We start from the raw sequence: 15,953 nt of genomic DNA, 5'->3' as shown, positions 1-15,953 counted from the left end.
TTCAGTCAGGCTTACACAAGACAAATGAGTGATGCTCATCTAAAAAGGGCCCACATGGGTTTTTTCATCATCCGGCATGTTCAACAGAAGCTGGTTCTCTCTTCTGAATGAGTCAAAATGGAGAGCGCACCACCCACTCTGTGATCAGTGCAGTGGCAGTTAGAAAATAATGGCAACGTGACAGAGTCAGTCTAAAATATATTTCCACAGATGTGTAAATGAGTATTGGGTAGATTTTATACCTGGAAGTTAAAGTTAAAATTAAAATTGTTGGTCTACGGGTCCAGTAGTTGTCTATTCCAGAATAAGAAAACTCAGAGAATTCAGTAAAACCAATGTGTTTATTCTCTGGTCCCCGCTGGTCCGTCCCGTGCACATCAGCCCTGAATGAACCGGTTGGTTCTGTCGACTCCGAGCACAGCTGATCAGCAACGCTCAGTCGGGGAAGAGCACATAGTCTCCAAATGCCAAGTATCTTCAGTGACACTGTGGAAGGGAGGGGGAGGAGGAGAGCCGAGCAGTGAGCAATAGTTCACTTGATGTGGGATACGGAGTGGGATCTGCAGCAGAGCAGGATCAGGTAGCACATATACTAGGAAAGTGTGAGACATGGAAGAGGACAGACTGTTGTGACTCCAAAATGAGCTGCGAGGAAGTGATTATCTGATCAAATCGGACCCTACTGACCCTCACTTTCCAATCTCTGCTCTCTTTCTGATCTACTGGACCTCAATCGAAACCTTGAAGGACTTGACAGCAGGAGTGATTGTGATGGTCTCTCTGAGTGGAGACGGAGACATGAAGGAGCGCTGCAGCCGTCCACTCTCACGCCTCAGGAGGATGGAGGGGCTCTACCCGTAACAGAGGAGAAACATGAGGCAGTTTGGCTGAAAGCTCCGGAAGAACTGGAATCAGAATCACCTGCACACAAGGTAAGAGAAAGCCTATCAATTTGACACTCAACACCTTCCATACACTGTATTTTCATATATGAAAAGTGAAGAACGACCGTAGGGAAACAGGCTCAGCCCAGCAGGCAGAGCGTCTGTGGCTCCAGAGAGAACCGAGGAGTGATCACACTGAATATTAGATATTTATATCTCTTAACATCCTGCCTCCTAGCAACCAGAACAGAAAGAGCAAATAATCTGTGAAGAAAAAGCGCAAAGACAAACAATCTCAGGAATAAACAAACAATCTCAGTCATTGTCGTGCTGCAGTCTGGACTCTTTCCCTTTGACACAAACCTCTAATTGAGTCTCACCTGCGATGCTTGAATCTGCACAGAACATGCTTATTAAATGAATCATCTACCATTTCATTACCTGCTGTGTGTACAGGGTATTAATGTCTGTCTATTCATAGAGGTGTCATGGTGGGACACCTGCAGGGCAGCCTCTCTGAGCCCATGACATCCTGTTTGCTCTGCAGTTTTACACAGCAATTAGCAGTCATCCTAGGCAAGGAGAGGCAGTTTTATTCATAACGCATATTTCATTCAGGGAGGTAGATTCAAGGTGCTGAAATGAAAAGACATTTTTTTTAAATCTGAAAGCACAGTTAGAATAAAAGAGGTAAAGAGATTAAAAGAGGTAAAAGAAATAAAGAGGATAGATTTGTATAAAAAACAAATGAGTAAAATAATACAAATAAAGTCGATAAAACTGTGTAAAATAATAAAATAAAATTCAATTATGGTTTAACCTTGTAAAGTTTAGTTAAACGCACTTGTGAATAAAAATGTTTTCAATGTGTTTTTAAAAATTGCAATGGAGACCATCAGTAGAGATGTTATTTGATGTATTCATGTGTTTCAATGTTTTTCTATGTGCCTGTGTTTCCTGTGAGAATTTGCTTTTTTGGCTGCAAATAAAATTTGGAAGTTGAAGTTGAAGCTGATGTGATGCTCAGATATCCTAAAAATGATTCTCTATATCAATTATTTACAGAATAAAAGCAAACACATCACGTCCGATCCACTTATTTCCAGTCGCTGACCAACATGTCCCCCTGTGCTGACGTACAGACGTATCCTTGAACTGCTTCCCTCCAGCTCCCTGGAGTCGGCAGCGTGATGCTGTGGCTATTTTATGACATGAAATGAGTGAAGTTCCATCAGAGCAAAAAATGCAGCCAGATTCTCAACTGATGAACCTAAACTTCTCTTGTAACCAATGGTGTGAGGCACATTTCGGTTAGTGCACAAGAATCAGGGACTACTTCAGCATCTTTTAATGTGTTTTTCTCATTATGTCACTAATGCAGGTGTGTGATATATGATATCTAACATGGCTAAAATTGGCCATGTTAAAGCGTGACTGTGTATGAAAATGTCGGCCTCAACAGCTACGAGATAGTGATACACCGGATTCCCACAGGAAAACTCCCACAGACGTGCAGGTCGACATTTTTAGCTTTTAGTGAAATGTTTTGAGAAATATTAGATCTGGATTTTTATGAAATTGTTGCTATAGTTATGCATGGTCCCCAGAAGATTTTGGCAAACCCCTGAAGTTTAAGTAACACATATCAACAACTATTTCATTGCTATGACATTCATTTCAAATATTCATGCTCCTAAGAGGAGTTCTAATAACTTTATTCATCTCTCAAGTTGAAAATCAATTTTTTTAGAAATACGACTCTATGAGACAAAGTTCACAAGACCACATGGAAAATTGAGGATCATGGGTCTTTCTTACTATCATTTGTAAATACCTTGTTTAATTTATATTTACATATAATGCTTTCAATACAGTTTTGATGGACTGCTGTAGTGACAAATTATAGTTTCCAATTAATTAGCTGGAAATTTTATTGGAAACTTTAATTTCTAAAGTAGCATGAATTAGAAATAACAGAATGCCATCCTATGTGAGCTGACTGCTGCAGTTGGGACAGATCACGATAAAGTTCCCTCTTTTTTTCTGAATATTATTTCCATTAATGTGCCTGAAGGGATCCCATCGATTCTTACCGTCGAGACATTTGTGTCTGAGGTTGTTTACTCCGTGATGCCCAACTCGGTGCCCCGTCTTTTTCCCCCTTGCCCATATTATTATCCAATTCAGTGTCACAGGGGAATCACACACAGCCTCATCACCGTACTCCACAGACTCAGATAGTTGTACCAGCTGGGGGAAACAGAAGATCCGTCACATAAAATGGCAGGGTATTGGATTAGCCGGCTATTTCTGTACCTTGTTGATCAGAGAAAAATGTATCTTATTATACCAGTAGAGTATTTCCAGTGGAGGCAAGGGAGAAGTGGAGGTAAGACAGAACATCTAATGTTTGCTATGACATGATACATGTAATGTCGCATTGAGAAGAAAAGTGCAACATACTCTAACCAGTATAATAATAATAACAATAATAATAATAATAATAAAAGGTATTTAAACAAATACAATTTAATTTAAAGGGAAAATAAAATGAAATACACAAACAGTTCAGTTAAAATCAGGACAAGCTTCCAGGTAGAATTACGTTTTATTCTGATACTTAAAAGACAACGATGTCTCAGACTTATATTCACTTGACAGGTTGCTCCACAGCCTCCGGACCCAGAATGCAAAGGCTCTGTCCCCTTTAGTTTTCAACATGCTCTGTGGAACTGCCAGAGGATCTCCTGTGGATCTCGAGCTACGCAAATGTACCATAGGAAAGATGTTCGATCAAAGTTGATAAAATTATAAGAATTAATACAGTGCAATAAAGTTACCTTTATGTTTTTATCCACCTTTCCTTTAACGTTCATGCACTTAGAACGCGACAGTGTGGACAGATGATTGCAAATTGATATTTGTTTCTTTACAGGAAACTACGATTGTACGTCAGCTCTCGATTCCAGTCGACGCCAAGAGCGTGTTGGACGGCGCCGTGCATTTCCCGTGAGCTTGGTCTGTATGAGCTGGGCTGATAGTGTGAAGCCACGTGACCGTGCCCCACTGAGGCATGAATGTGGGAAGGGCCCACCACCACAGCTTCGTGTCCTGTGAAGAAGAAGGCCTGAGATTGAGTACCATGCCCGCCGTGGGCAACTTTGGCAATTGCAAAATTCACACGAGACGCAAATGCCATGGGCGGTTTGTCACCAAGAGCGGCCAGTGCAACATCCATTCCTCAAACATGGATGAGAAGTCGCAGCGGTACATATCGGACATTTTCACAACTTGTGTGGACATCCGCTGGCGGTACATGTTCCTGCTGTTCAGCCTGGTGTTTGTGGTGTCGTGGTTAACATTCGGCTTGGCGTTCTGGGTCATTGGCCTCCTGCATGGGGACATGGACCATCCCACAGGGGACGACAGTTTTGTTCCTTGTGTCCTGCAGGTCAACACCTTTGTGGCAGCTTTCCTGTTCTCTATTGAGACCCAGACGACCATTGGGTATGGCGCTCGTTGCGTGACAGAGGAATGCCCCGCTGCCGTCTTCATGGTGGTCTTTCAGTCCATCATGGGCTGCATCATCGATGCCTTTATGATTGGTGCTATCATGGCCAAGATGGCGAGGCCCAAAAAGCGCGCCGAGACTCTACTGTTCAGCCACCACGCAGTCATCGCTTTACGTGATGGGAAGCTGTCCCTCTTGTTTCGAGTCGCTAACCTAAGGAAGAGCCACATCGTGGAAGCTCATGTGCGCGCCCAGCTCGTCAAGCACCGTTACACAGTGGAGGGCGAGTACATCCCCCTGGATCAGATTGACATGAACGTGGGCTACGACAAAGGCACAGACCGCCTTTTCCTGGTCGCACCCCTCACTGTCATACATGAGATCGATGAAGAAAGTCCACTGTTTGGCATAGGTAAGCAGGATCTGGAAACGTCTGACTTTGAGATAGTGATTATACTGGAGGGGATGGTGGAGGCCACGGCCATGACGACGCAGGCGCGCACCTCCTACCTGCCCTCGGAGATTTTGTGGGGTCACCGCTTTGAGCCGGTCATCTTCGAGGAGAAGAACCAGTACAGGATAGATTATGCCTACTTTAACAAAACATTCGAAGTGCCCTCCACCCCGAGATGCAGCGCCAAGGAAATGGAGGAGAGGAAATTCCCGACACCGGGTGCCAACTCCTTCTGCTATGAGAACGAGCTGGCCTTCATCAGCAGGGATGAGGAGGACGAGGGAGATGTAGAGAAAGAGGAAGTCAGGAAGTATTCATCAGAACTGGTGAATGAGTCGATCAATTCCAGAGGTGAGCAAATGTCCTCTGTTAGAGAATCAGAGATTTAACCGTGGGCTGTTGCTTGTTGTGCTTGTTTCTGAATGCAGGGTAATGCAGTTATCATGTGAAGAGCCCTTTGACTGTCACTCTGCTGACATGAGGACACCACTGAAGACTTTACTGCTGCAGGTGGAGGAGCAGCAGAACCATTCTCCATCACACAAGCAAGAGCGAAACTCATCACTGGAGGAGATGAGAGTTTGACTTCCCTGACATGGATATTGAGCTTCATCGAATGCAAACAAAAACTGTTTCACTTTGCAGATCCTAAAAATCAAATGCATGACAATAGCATAGTTTTGTATGAATATTTTTGGACCGGTGGTGTTCACACATACACGATCTACAGCTGAGTGTGGAGTGAAACTGACACTTGGCAGATGACATCGGGAATATTCCTCCAGGCCGTTATGGATTTAATCTTAATGATATAACAATAAGACAAAGTATTCTACATCATACAATGTCAGGTGATAGCTGGTGTACAACAATATGGATTACATGTTATTATGGGAGACACATGAAAAGGCATAAGAATCCATTATAAAAACACATGTATTCAAATGGAATTATATGAGCAAGTGGTTATAGTGGCTTTGATTTCAGGGGGTTGAGATGGCAACGGCAGCGTTACTGCCAGCGTCTAGAAGCCGGAGAGGTTAAAACACGTTGAAAGAAATGCAGAGCAGTTGAGAATATCAACATTTGCCTCAGACAAGGCCTGTTGGAAAATTCCAAACTGTCCAATATTTCAACTCATCATCCAACGATGCCGTTTTCACGTTGGTCCGAGGTTGTGATCATATCGACTCCTCTCGGGAACAAGGTAAACTCGACCATATTTGAAGCCGGCAAAAGGTCATTACTGTCGGTAAAGAGAGAGATAATAATGTTAACAGGTTACTTAAGAGCTGACAACCTGATTAATCCATCCCTCGCACACTTACTCCGCTATTTTTAGTCATGGAGAGAAAGAAAAAAAAAGACAGCAACCTCCACAAAGGAACAGTCAGAGAAATCCAAAGCTCCACAGGCCTGCTGTGCATTGTTACGTACGTGCTAAACTGTTCTCGCACAATTGCCGGGCCCAGCGATTAGCAAACCGCCAACTGAAATTAATTTCACTTCTTCTCAGATGAAATGTGATTTCTAAACATGGTCATAAAGTCATAATTATGACCTGTTTGAGTCTAAAAATACCCAATGACACAAAACGCGTCGTCCATCTTTTATATACAGTGCTATGGTGTAACCTTAAAGGAACACACATCATTTTGGAGGTTCCCAGTAATATGGTGAAAAAAGGAAAACACCAAACACAGTACCAAGGACATGCTGTTCACCAAATCTCTTCAAGAACCTGGAGGTTGATGTAAACAGAACACTACTGACTCTTGAATGTTTAAAGGGACATTTATATGGTCTGTGATCCCTTGTGCAAAATAGGTATTTTTGAGCACAATATCAGGAAAGTTTAACGAGCTCCGACTCAGATTAAGATGCAGCATATTATAATGAAAATGTCAGGATAGATATTATTAACGGGAGACGTAATGCAGTTATTAGGTCAGACTGTGCACCACTGCTTCACTTATCCCAGCTGAGATGAATTAGTTTTCCCAAGCATTTCAAATTAAAAGCTCCACGTGGGTTACCTTTCACACTGGACTGCCTTTTCAGCAGGTTTCAACACATGTATTGTATTAATATCTCTTGCTGACTTGTGCTGGAGAAATATCAGAATAGAGGCTTGTTCCAGAAAACAAGCCACAGCAGGGGTCAGGGTCTCACTGCCAAGGAGAATGAAGAACTCTGATTTGTACAGTTGTCCGGCCGTTATTGTAAATACTTTTTTTTCTTTGTTTGACACTGGAAATAACTCTCTTTGTTTGATTGACAGAAATAACATCTACTGAACTGATTGACTTTGACCTTGCTGTCTTCCACTCAACGCATTTGAAGCAATCATGACCTTACCTTCTCCCCTAGTTTGTCGTGTGAGACAACAATTCATGAGTGAATGAAAATCTCCTGTTGACTACCATAATAAAATATATTTCACAAAGCCACAGGTTTTCTTTTTCTTACCCCTTCATGACAGTCCAGGAATAAATCATAGAGAGAATGCATTTGTTATAGAGTTAGAACTAAGTGCAGGAGCGGTTTTGATAAACACAGAGGAATGGACTGTAATATGTGGCTGTGATTTGGTGGGACGGTATCTGGTTGGGGTCAGAGGTGTATTCTTTCACTCTTATGCAACCATACAGGCACGTCTCTGCAAATGTACACACAAGACTTGGCAGACTCATTTGATTTCACTGCCCAGTAACCTTGAACACTGGAAACACACACACACACACGCGCGCACACACACACGCACTCAGAACTTAGAATAGCTTTGTTAAATATTGTTAGAAATCTGTGTGGGCAAGCAACTTGTGCAACACGATACTAAATTTGTTTTTTTTATCGATTTAGAAACAGAGAAAGTTTAACACATAATCAACAACTGAAAAAACTCTCTCTCAAAGGTACAATCAGTGTTTCTACTGATAGGAAAATACTGTATCATCGGTTCTATATATATTATACCTATCTAAGCATAATGTTGTCCATATCTCGTTAAATTCAATTACCATTTAAATGATGACCTGTTTGCTAAATTGCCAGAGAGTGGGCGTGCCAGATATTCTCTTGTCCTGGCAGCGGCCGGCTCATCAGAGTGACATTTAAGAGAATCGTCATGCTTTAGTTTTCAGGGATTTTATCTCCGTGTGTCAAATGAAAGTATAATTTCTCACTTTGAGAGCACCGCATCCTCGGAGATGTGCTGTTTGATGGAAGCAGCGCTGAGAATAAACAGGGATGCTTCTCACCCACTCTGCAGTGTTGGAGGACGAGAAGCCGTGGAGGGTCAGTCTTCCAACATGCAGAGTGGGCTGTTGAAAGGCAAATTCAGCTTTAATTGCGGCGGCGCGCTTCTTCTTCTGGTTTTTCTCACAGCTGCCAGACGGAGGTGGAGGGTGGAAAAAGAAAGTAACATGATGCAACAGCTGCGCGTCTTTTCACTCGAGCCATAACTCCAGACGCTTCGGGCCTAGATCGTATTATTGTTGCTTTTTCTATCAACAGTCGCCAGTTTGGACCAAAACCTTATCAGCTGTTTCACTTTAGAGCTTCTTTCTGCTGTTGATGAGTGAACATGTTGCATCCTGAACTGGAAACAGACAACAAAGAAATATTGGTTTAAAAATGCCTATTTACCTATGTACCTATACCTTCCTATGGTTATCCTACCGACCTACCACCTACCTATGTACCTATAGCTTCCTTCTTTCTGCCCTACCTACCCACCTACCTACCCACCTACCTACCTACCCACCTAGCTACATACCTACCCACCTAAATACCTCATTACCTAACTACCTTCTACCTACCTCGCTACCTACGTATGTACCTTCCCACCTACCTACCCACCCACCTACCTATCTGCCTTGCTATCTATTGCTTAATACCGTCTGAATTCTGTGATGTGGTTAATAACTGTCGTGGATAGACTTTAAAGACGTGGACTGTTATCAATGTGTGTGTTTCATGTGGGAATGTAACCACACGCCCATTCATTCAGGCAAAACTGATATTGAATCAGTCATCGTGTTCGGGGGGAAACAAGTGTCCAATCCAGGCTTCCTCACTCTGGGCCCGTGACATCTGTTCAGTCCAGAGCACGTCAAGAAAAACCACTCCAAGCATCTTCTTGATATCACATAACAGTTTCTCATTTCCATCCAAAGCAAAACCAGATAGCCGAGGCGGTCTCGTGTTATTCTTTGGAGGGGTGCGGACAGCTTGAAGGTTAGAGCAGCGAACTTGTGAATGGAAGATCTCTGTTTGGAAAAACACGCCCTGTCTAGGAAAAGCCGAGGGGAAGTTGTTTTATGAAATCAGGGTGGATTGGACTGTAATTGAAACGACTGTCCGACGGCCCCAAGTGAATGAAGAGCGTGTGAACTTTTTCATTACTTTCAAACATGCAGGAAAATCAGAAGTACAAGAATCTACGACAACTTTTACATAAACTCTTACAGTCAATACTTCTGCACTGGGTTTTTTCTCCAGTATAATTTTGCGTTGTTGTTCTTGTTTAATCAACTGATCTCATGGCGTCTTCCACCACTGATTACATTAATCTGTTATCTGCTACAGATGATTCACAGGAGACATTAAAGTCTTTGACAGACGCATTAATTAACACTTAAATGTCCTATATTAGCTTGTGACTACATTTTAATGAGCTATTGTATTTATAGTCATAGTAAAAATATTTATAATTTGTTAATATATATTAATTGTGCATTCTCTTCTATTATTTAGGCATTAGTCAAACTAATAATGTTATGTGCAGACAGTGTAATGTATCTTATCCCTCGGCAGAATGTGAGGATGTCAGAATGAGCAAACATGTGAACGGAGAAGTTTCACAACATGGCTCAAAGATGTGCACGCTGGTTTGAATCCCACGTTATGAAGCAGTTACTGGTTCCACTGGCTACCAGCTCATACGAGTATGTACTTGTATGAGCTGGGAAGCAGTTACTGGTTCCACTGGCTACCAGCTCATACGAGTCTGTACTTGTATCTCTTGAAGTTATTTTGCTTGTGCAGACCCTCCTCCTGCAGCTGAGCTCGTCACTCAGTCGTACTTGCTGCTGCAGTGTGGACTCCTGCAGACTTTCAGTATTTGATTACACCAACAGGCTGATTGGATTACAGGAGGCACCGACTCAGATACCTGCAGCAAACACAGAGCAGCTTCCTGTCAGCCTGACTGAACACACTGACACCATCCATTAAAGGGTCTCAGTCGAAAGATGGTAGCAATGATCAAAAAACCCTTCAGCAACATCTTAATCCTTCACTTGAGGTTTGTTTCTCTCTCTGGCTGATGCTGTTTGACAGAGACGTCCTGTTTGTGTTAATATTGTTACATTATTTTCATTTTATTATCTAATGTCAAATCCTCACTAAAGGCTGTAAAAGGAGCAGGAGACAGGCAGATTGTAGCCGACAGGTGTATTGGGGTTTGCTCATATCATGACAAAAACAAATTTATTATTTGTTAATTTATATTTTGATCTATTTTAAATAAAGATTTGAATGATTTACAGGCAGGACAGAACAGTCAAACTTTAAGTCCATCAAAGTGGATAACTTTCTAAAACTTGTCATCATGACAACACACGTTAGTGCACATTAAATACACACATCTTCAGATCAGTTGAATCCCCTCATAAGGAAAACACTGTAAACACTAATGAGCATTGTCTCATTAAATGAGATGTAACTAAATAACCAGTAATAATTATTGTTGCCATCACATCTCCTATGTGCCTGAACACTTCTCTTTGCTGCCCTCATGTGGCAAATCCAGGTAACATGCAGATTCAAGTCTTTTATTTTGTATGAATGTAAAAAGAAAATCAACAATGAATTTCCCATGATTTCTGTGGAGATTTTGGAGAATCATGTTGTTACAAATATCTACAAAACAAACAAGACATTTTTATTATTAAATACATTTTTATTACATAAATGACATTTGAGTTTTGACAGTCACGTCACAATGACAGTGCTAAACAGGTGTTTTGGTTGAAGTGGAACTGAACAACAGAGCCATGCATTATTTTGAGTCCTCCCTTTGCATGGGTTTATGTATTTGTAATTCGAAATTCGTCGATTAGCCCTCTCCAAGAATCCTCCCCCCCCCAGCTCTGTGCAGCGTTTCCCTTCAGCCCCAGTTGCACTGGTCCTCATCTGTAAAAGTCAGGATGTCTGTGACCAGGCCGGTGCCGATCGTTCTGTTTCCGTCTCTCAGGGTGAACCTCTGGCCTTTCTCCAGAACCATCGGCTGACGGAGCGTCAGAGTCAAGGACGTGTCCTCTCCTGGCATCACCATCTCCTGAAACGGGACGAGAACAACGGGAGAGTGATTACTATCAAAAATCATTTACAAACATGAGAAACCTAGAAATACAAGAGTTTACGATGGGGAAATTTATTCCAACACCATATCCTCACTGGGACAAATCAATATTGAAGGACCAGAAAAATATAAACCGAGACTTTTCATTTTCACAACTTTGAAAAAACATGTTACTCATGCACTATTTTTTTGTATCTCTACTTTTATTAAGACAATGACTCAACAGAGGCTGTTCTACATTTTGTTTGTAAAGGATTTGACCTGAAACCTTGTGAAGTTACAAGAAGTACAACAATGCTTTTATTGACACAAACACACACACAAACCTTTTCTTCAGGGAGAGTGATTCGGGTGGTCATGTCCCAGGTTAGAGAGAACATGACGGGCATGAAGTTGTTGACGAACGGTTTGTGTCGGCCTCCCTCCTCCTTACTCAGAACATACACCTGTGATAATAAGGACACACGTCAATGTTTCAGTTACTGCACAGTGCAAGTTTCATATTTCATTATAAAACAAAATTAATCAAAAACTAAAACTGGAAAACTCAAACTCTAAACTACTCTTTATATGTAGGAGGCAGGTTCTTTAGTTCAGTGAATGACCTCGGTGTCATCACGGCAGCATCTGGCCGGGCTCCCAGTTTGCCTTTGCCTCCAGGTAAGACTGAGTCATTCAGACTCACTGATTGTTTAGAAATACAACAGATTAATCAACGTAGTGCTCTGAGACCTGGGCCTGGACTTTCTGGTGGGGCATGATGGATCCTGGTTTACACATCACCATCCCTCTTCTCACATCCTCTCTCTTCAGGCCTCGGACCAGAGCGCCCAGGTTATCTCCCGCCTCGGCCCGATCCAGAGACTTGTGGAACATCTCGATACCTGAGCCCGGCAGGACACAAGAACCGCAAGGTCAAAGGTCACGGTAGCGTGCAATGACAGATAATGACAGATCTCCAGTCCACCGGTCGCTCACTCACCTGTAATCACAGCCTTGAAACTGCGATTGTGCCCCATGAACTCACTCTCGTCTCCTTTCTTGATGATACCTCTCTCCATAGTGCCCGTCACCACCGTGCCCCTGCCTGAAAGACACAATCCATAACTCTTGCGCTCGGAGAAAACCATGTTTGGAGTAAATAATCTGCAATCTTGAGATACAGCATTTTACAGTTAATAATGTTTTGCCACTTAATGGTCCTCCGGTGCCTATATTGGTGTTGGTGGTAACTATGATGTCATTCTTCAGCGTATCATCACATGCTAAATATCACTAAAATCTGTACAACCTAAGCTAAAAGATTATGCAAGTCAATAAACCATAATAAACGATAAAAGCAATAAACTGGCATTATAAATGAAAATAAAATACTAACATTTGAAATTAACACAAATCATATTAATCTAAAAGATTTCTAAATATAGAAACATGAACATTTTTCGTAACGCTCCATAAGTTATTTGGAGTTTGGCTTTCTGGTGTTTATTTTAGATGGATTTGAACAGGATCGTTTTCAAAGGGTTAAACACTTAAATACACAGTGAACTTCTACAGATAAAATATAACACCACCATTACTCGTTGATTAGGTTGAACTAACTGGAACAGTGCTAGTAAGAGCTGCATGTACTTCTTCCTTTTGTCTCCTACCTGGGATAGAATAAACCCCTTCAATGGGCAGGAGGAAAGGTTTATCCAGCTCCCTCTTGGGCAAAGGGACGTAAGAATCCACAATCTCAAGCAGCTTCATCACTGCATTCACACCCAGCTCAGGATCTTTGTTCTGAGGTGGAGCAAAGACAGAGAAGTACGTCAGTCACAAATGTACACGGCAAATGCTTTGATGCAGCTAATCGATCAAACCCCACCGAGGTCACAGTAAAGGTCAAGTGAAAACAACTGTGGTTAAACTCATCAGATCAGCACAGTATTCTCTACACGACAAAACCGCCGACAGTATCCTCTCCTCACCTCCAGGGCGCAGAGGGCGGAGCCTATTACAACAGGCGTGTTGTCGCCATCGTAGCCGAACTCTGTGAGCAGCTCGCGGATCTCGATCTCCACCAGCTCCAGCATCTCCTTGTCCTCCACGGCGTCTGCCTTGTTGATGAAAACCACCACGTGCTCAACGCCGATCTGCCGGGCCAGCAGGAGGTGCTCGCGTGTCTGAGGCATCTGGCCGTCGGTGGCCGCCACCACCAGGATGCAGCCGTCCATCTGAGCTGTGCCCGTGATCATATTCTAAAGGAGAAACTCAGTCGTTACTCAGGTAAGTTCACATGACAACGAGGCAGCGTCATATTCAGTGTTTTGTTGCATGCAGGTGGGAAGAAAAATGGAGATTACCTTGACGTAGTCAGCATGACCAGGACAGTCTGTGTGAGCGTAGTGTCTGTTGGCCGTGGTGTATTCTACATGAGAGGCGTTAATGGTGATTCCTCTCGCCTTCTCCTCGGGGGCATTGTCGATGTCTTCATACTTTTTGTAGCAAGCACCACCAGCATCAGCGAGCACTGAGGACGAGAGGTCTCGTCAATCAAAGACGTCTTGAGACATTAAAGAGCAACTATTGCTTTTCAGGGCTGAACTTCCAAAGCTGCTTTCAGACGTGCACTGAAGTCCAAACGTTTTTCTAAAATCTTCCAGAGGGGCTCTACGTGAGAACGCAAATGTCCGAGTCAGTTGGTCAGAACCTTTTCTTAAATTTTGACTCTACCTTTTGTGATGGCTGCAGTCAGGGTGGTCTTGCCGTGATCAACGTGGCCAATTGTTCCAATGTTCACATGAGGCTTGTCCCGGGAGTACGTCTTCTTCGCCTCCGCAGCAAAGGTCCGCCGGCTCAGGGGCACAGCGCTCTACAAGACAGAGAGAAACCCCGGGCATCAGGCTGTTAACAAAAACACAGCGTGAAACAGTGTGTAAACTGCAGTTTGGCTGCACACTCACCAATCTGAGGGAGCCGTGCAGGAGGCTTGGCTGCGAGAGCTGAAGGGCTGAGAAGAAAAGATCCAAACATGAGAATGATGTCCAATTAGATAACGGCTGATTATTTAACGTGACAATCGTGTGATTCAAGCCTAATGTCTTCAAAATAAAATGTTTCTGTCAGAGTGCATGAAGTAAAACTTAGTGAAGGTATTATGTGTCTATGACTGTCATTTAATCTAATATTTGTATTTTTCAGTCTCACTGCAAAACATAGTCAACTGTTTTTGTTTGAGACTAAAGAAGCAGTGAGATGTTTTTTATTACATCGTCTCATCTCAGTTGGTGTCAAACCCTGTGAATCTGACACCAAACTGCAGTGAGTTAATACACAAATCCTGCAAGTTGACCTCTTCAGGAGCATTTTGTATTCTCCTTCAGTTAGATATTGTGACATATGATTATTTTGCAGTAAATCAATTATCGCAGAACCACTGTATCGTGATATCGTCGATATCACGGGCCACGTATCACGCATCGTATCATAAGTTGCCCTGCGATTCCCTCTCCTGTCCATACACTATTACTTGGAAAAATTACAATTGAAATATAAATAGATTTGACTTTAGCCTCAGGGACATTTTACCCATTTTCAAATCACATTTAACCACTAGATTACCTCAATAATACAGAGATTCTCCAAAATGATGTCTGTAGGTTAAAGTCCAAAAACAAAATCACTGTCACGTCATTTAAACATCTTTCAAACGAGGAGGAGCAGCTCCTGCTTTGACTCACGTCCTCCAGAGTCAAGTCACAGTTCAATATCACAGGTGGTGTTTTGCAGATAGAAAGCAGCAGCTGACATGAAGCCAACGAGCCTGAAGGGAAAGACTCTGTGTCTTTCTCCTCCAGACAACCTGACATCACGTTAATACTCATGTGTCTGTCCAGATATTAATAATAAGAATAATATTCAAAGAGTCATCAGTTCATCCTCCTCGGCTCGATGCTAACTCTCATGTAACGTGACCTTGCTCTGCTGTCAGGAAGAGGCTGCATCACTCTCTTCCTTCACTCGTGTTCTTCTACTGAGCAACAACAACAACACTTTTATATCAAACACACAACAACACTGAGCGCGATGAATCGACGTAGAGAAAGAGATAATTCACAAAGTCACACAATTAAACAATTTTACCGGAGAAACATGCGCGCAAGCCCACAAGCGACGCCATCTTGGATCGACAAGACAAACCAGAGACGACGAAAAGGATCAAGAGAAATCACAGACGACTCTAAAGCGGAACATACTACTTCCGGTACGCACTACTTCTACTACACTTACTACTCTTACCACTTATAATAACAGCAAGAGCTTATTGTAGATCTTTTTTTAAATGTATTAATTTCTCAATGACATTGCAGAGGAAGGACTTTGTAAGAGTTGGAGACAATTCATCGATCATATGTTGCTTATTATAACATATACAACTTTACACACATTTGAACAGAAGACCATCTTTCTATAATCGTTTCTATTCGTATTCATAAAGAGGAAATTACTTTGGACTCTATGTAATCCTATATATCGACCGCCTATTGTTATATAATAACATGTAAAATGTCACACACGTTATAATAGTGGATACATGTTTTATAGTAGTTTATGTGTAATACTGACTCTTTGAACGTCTCGTGACGTTCTTCTCTCACTTTTACTGACACTCTCTGAACGTCACTCGTGCGAACGCCACAGATGTACCGTAATTACGCGAATAGATGCGCTGACATGTTGCTGTTGTGGCTC

The 15,953-nt window shown here is 42.4% G+C and overlaps 2 protein-coding genes across 3 annotated transcripts; one reads left to right on the top strand and one right to left on the bottom strand.

Annotated features, from left to right (window-relative positions):
* Positions 1 to 458: 458 nt before the first annotated feature.
* Positions 459 to 6,491, top strand: kcnj12b (potassium inwardly rectifying channel subfamily J member 12b). 2 transcript variants are annotated; one of them, XM_034594070.1, is made up of 3 exons: positions 461 to 932; positions 3,820 to 5,175; positions 5,278 to 6,491. In XM_034594070.1, exons 2-3 carry the CDS (start codon positions 3,958 to 3,960, stop codon positions 5,296 to 5,298), a joined length of 1,239 nt encoding a protein of 412 aa, XP_034449961.1. In that variant the 5' UTR covers positions 461 to 932; positions 3,820 to 3,957; the 3' UTR covers positions 5,299 to 6,491. The 2 variants fall into 2 exon arrangements, with proteins under 2 accessions (XP_034449960.1, XP_034449961.1); XM_034594069.1 differs by having other exon boundaries at positions 459 to 932; positions 3,820 to 6,491.
* A 4,302-nt stretch (positions 6,492 to 10,793) lies between these two features.
* On the bottom strand, positions 10,794 to 15,443 carry tufm (Tu translation elongation factor, mitochondrial). Its single transcript, XM_034594064.1, has 10 exons — positions 15,345 to 15,443; positions 14,165 to 14,211; positions 13,935 to 14,073; positions 13,565 to 13,731; positions 13,190 to 13,459; positions 12,869 to 13,001; positions 12,199 to 12,303; positions 11,949 to 12,100; positions 11,543 to 11,662; positions 10,794 to 11,192 (listed from the first exon to the last, which is right to left on the bottom strand). Exons 1-10 carry the CDS (start codon positions 15,379 to 15,381, stop codon positions 11,022 to 11,024), a joined length of 1,341 nt encoding a protein of 446 aa, XP_034449955.1. The 5' UTR covers positions 15,382 to 15,443; the 3' UTR covers positions 10,794 to 11,021.
* Between the last annotated feature and the right edge of the window lie 510 nt (positions 15,444 to 15,953).

Source organism: Hippoglossus hippoglossus, chromosome 8, assembly GCF_009819705.1.
Source record: "Hippoglossus hippoglossus isolate fHipHip1 chromosome 8, fHipHip1.pri, whole genome shotgun sequence".
In the NCBI taxonomy this organism is placed as follows: Eukaryota; Metazoa; Chordata; class Actinopteri; order Pleuronectiformes; family Pleuronectidae; genus Hippoglossus; species Hippoglossus hippoglossus.
The sequence above is the reverse complement of the archived record's forward strand: the minus strand, read 5'-3'. Positions and strand labels throughout refer to the sequence as shown.

What these genes read in the sequence shown, in the direction of transcription:
- tufm (XM_034594064.1), bottom strand. Translation starts at nt 15,381, where the DNA reads ATGGCGTCGCTTGTGGGCTTGCGCGCATGTTTCTCCG. An exon ending in CTTGCGCGCATGTTTCTCCG is followed by an intron (nt 14,212 to 15,344) that starts GTAAAATTGTTT and finishes TTTTCTTCTCAG; the next exon opens with CCCTTCAGCTCTCGCAGCCA. An exon ending in GACTGCAGCCATCACAAAAG is followed by an intron (nt 13,732 to 13,934) that starts GTAGAGTCAAAA and finishes TCTCGTCCTCAG; the next exon opens with TGCTCGCTGATGCTGGTGGT.
- kcnj12b (XM_034594069.1), top strand. Translation starts at nt 3,958, where the DNA reads ATGAATGTGGGAAGGGCCCACCACCACAGCTTCGTGTCCTGTGAAGAA.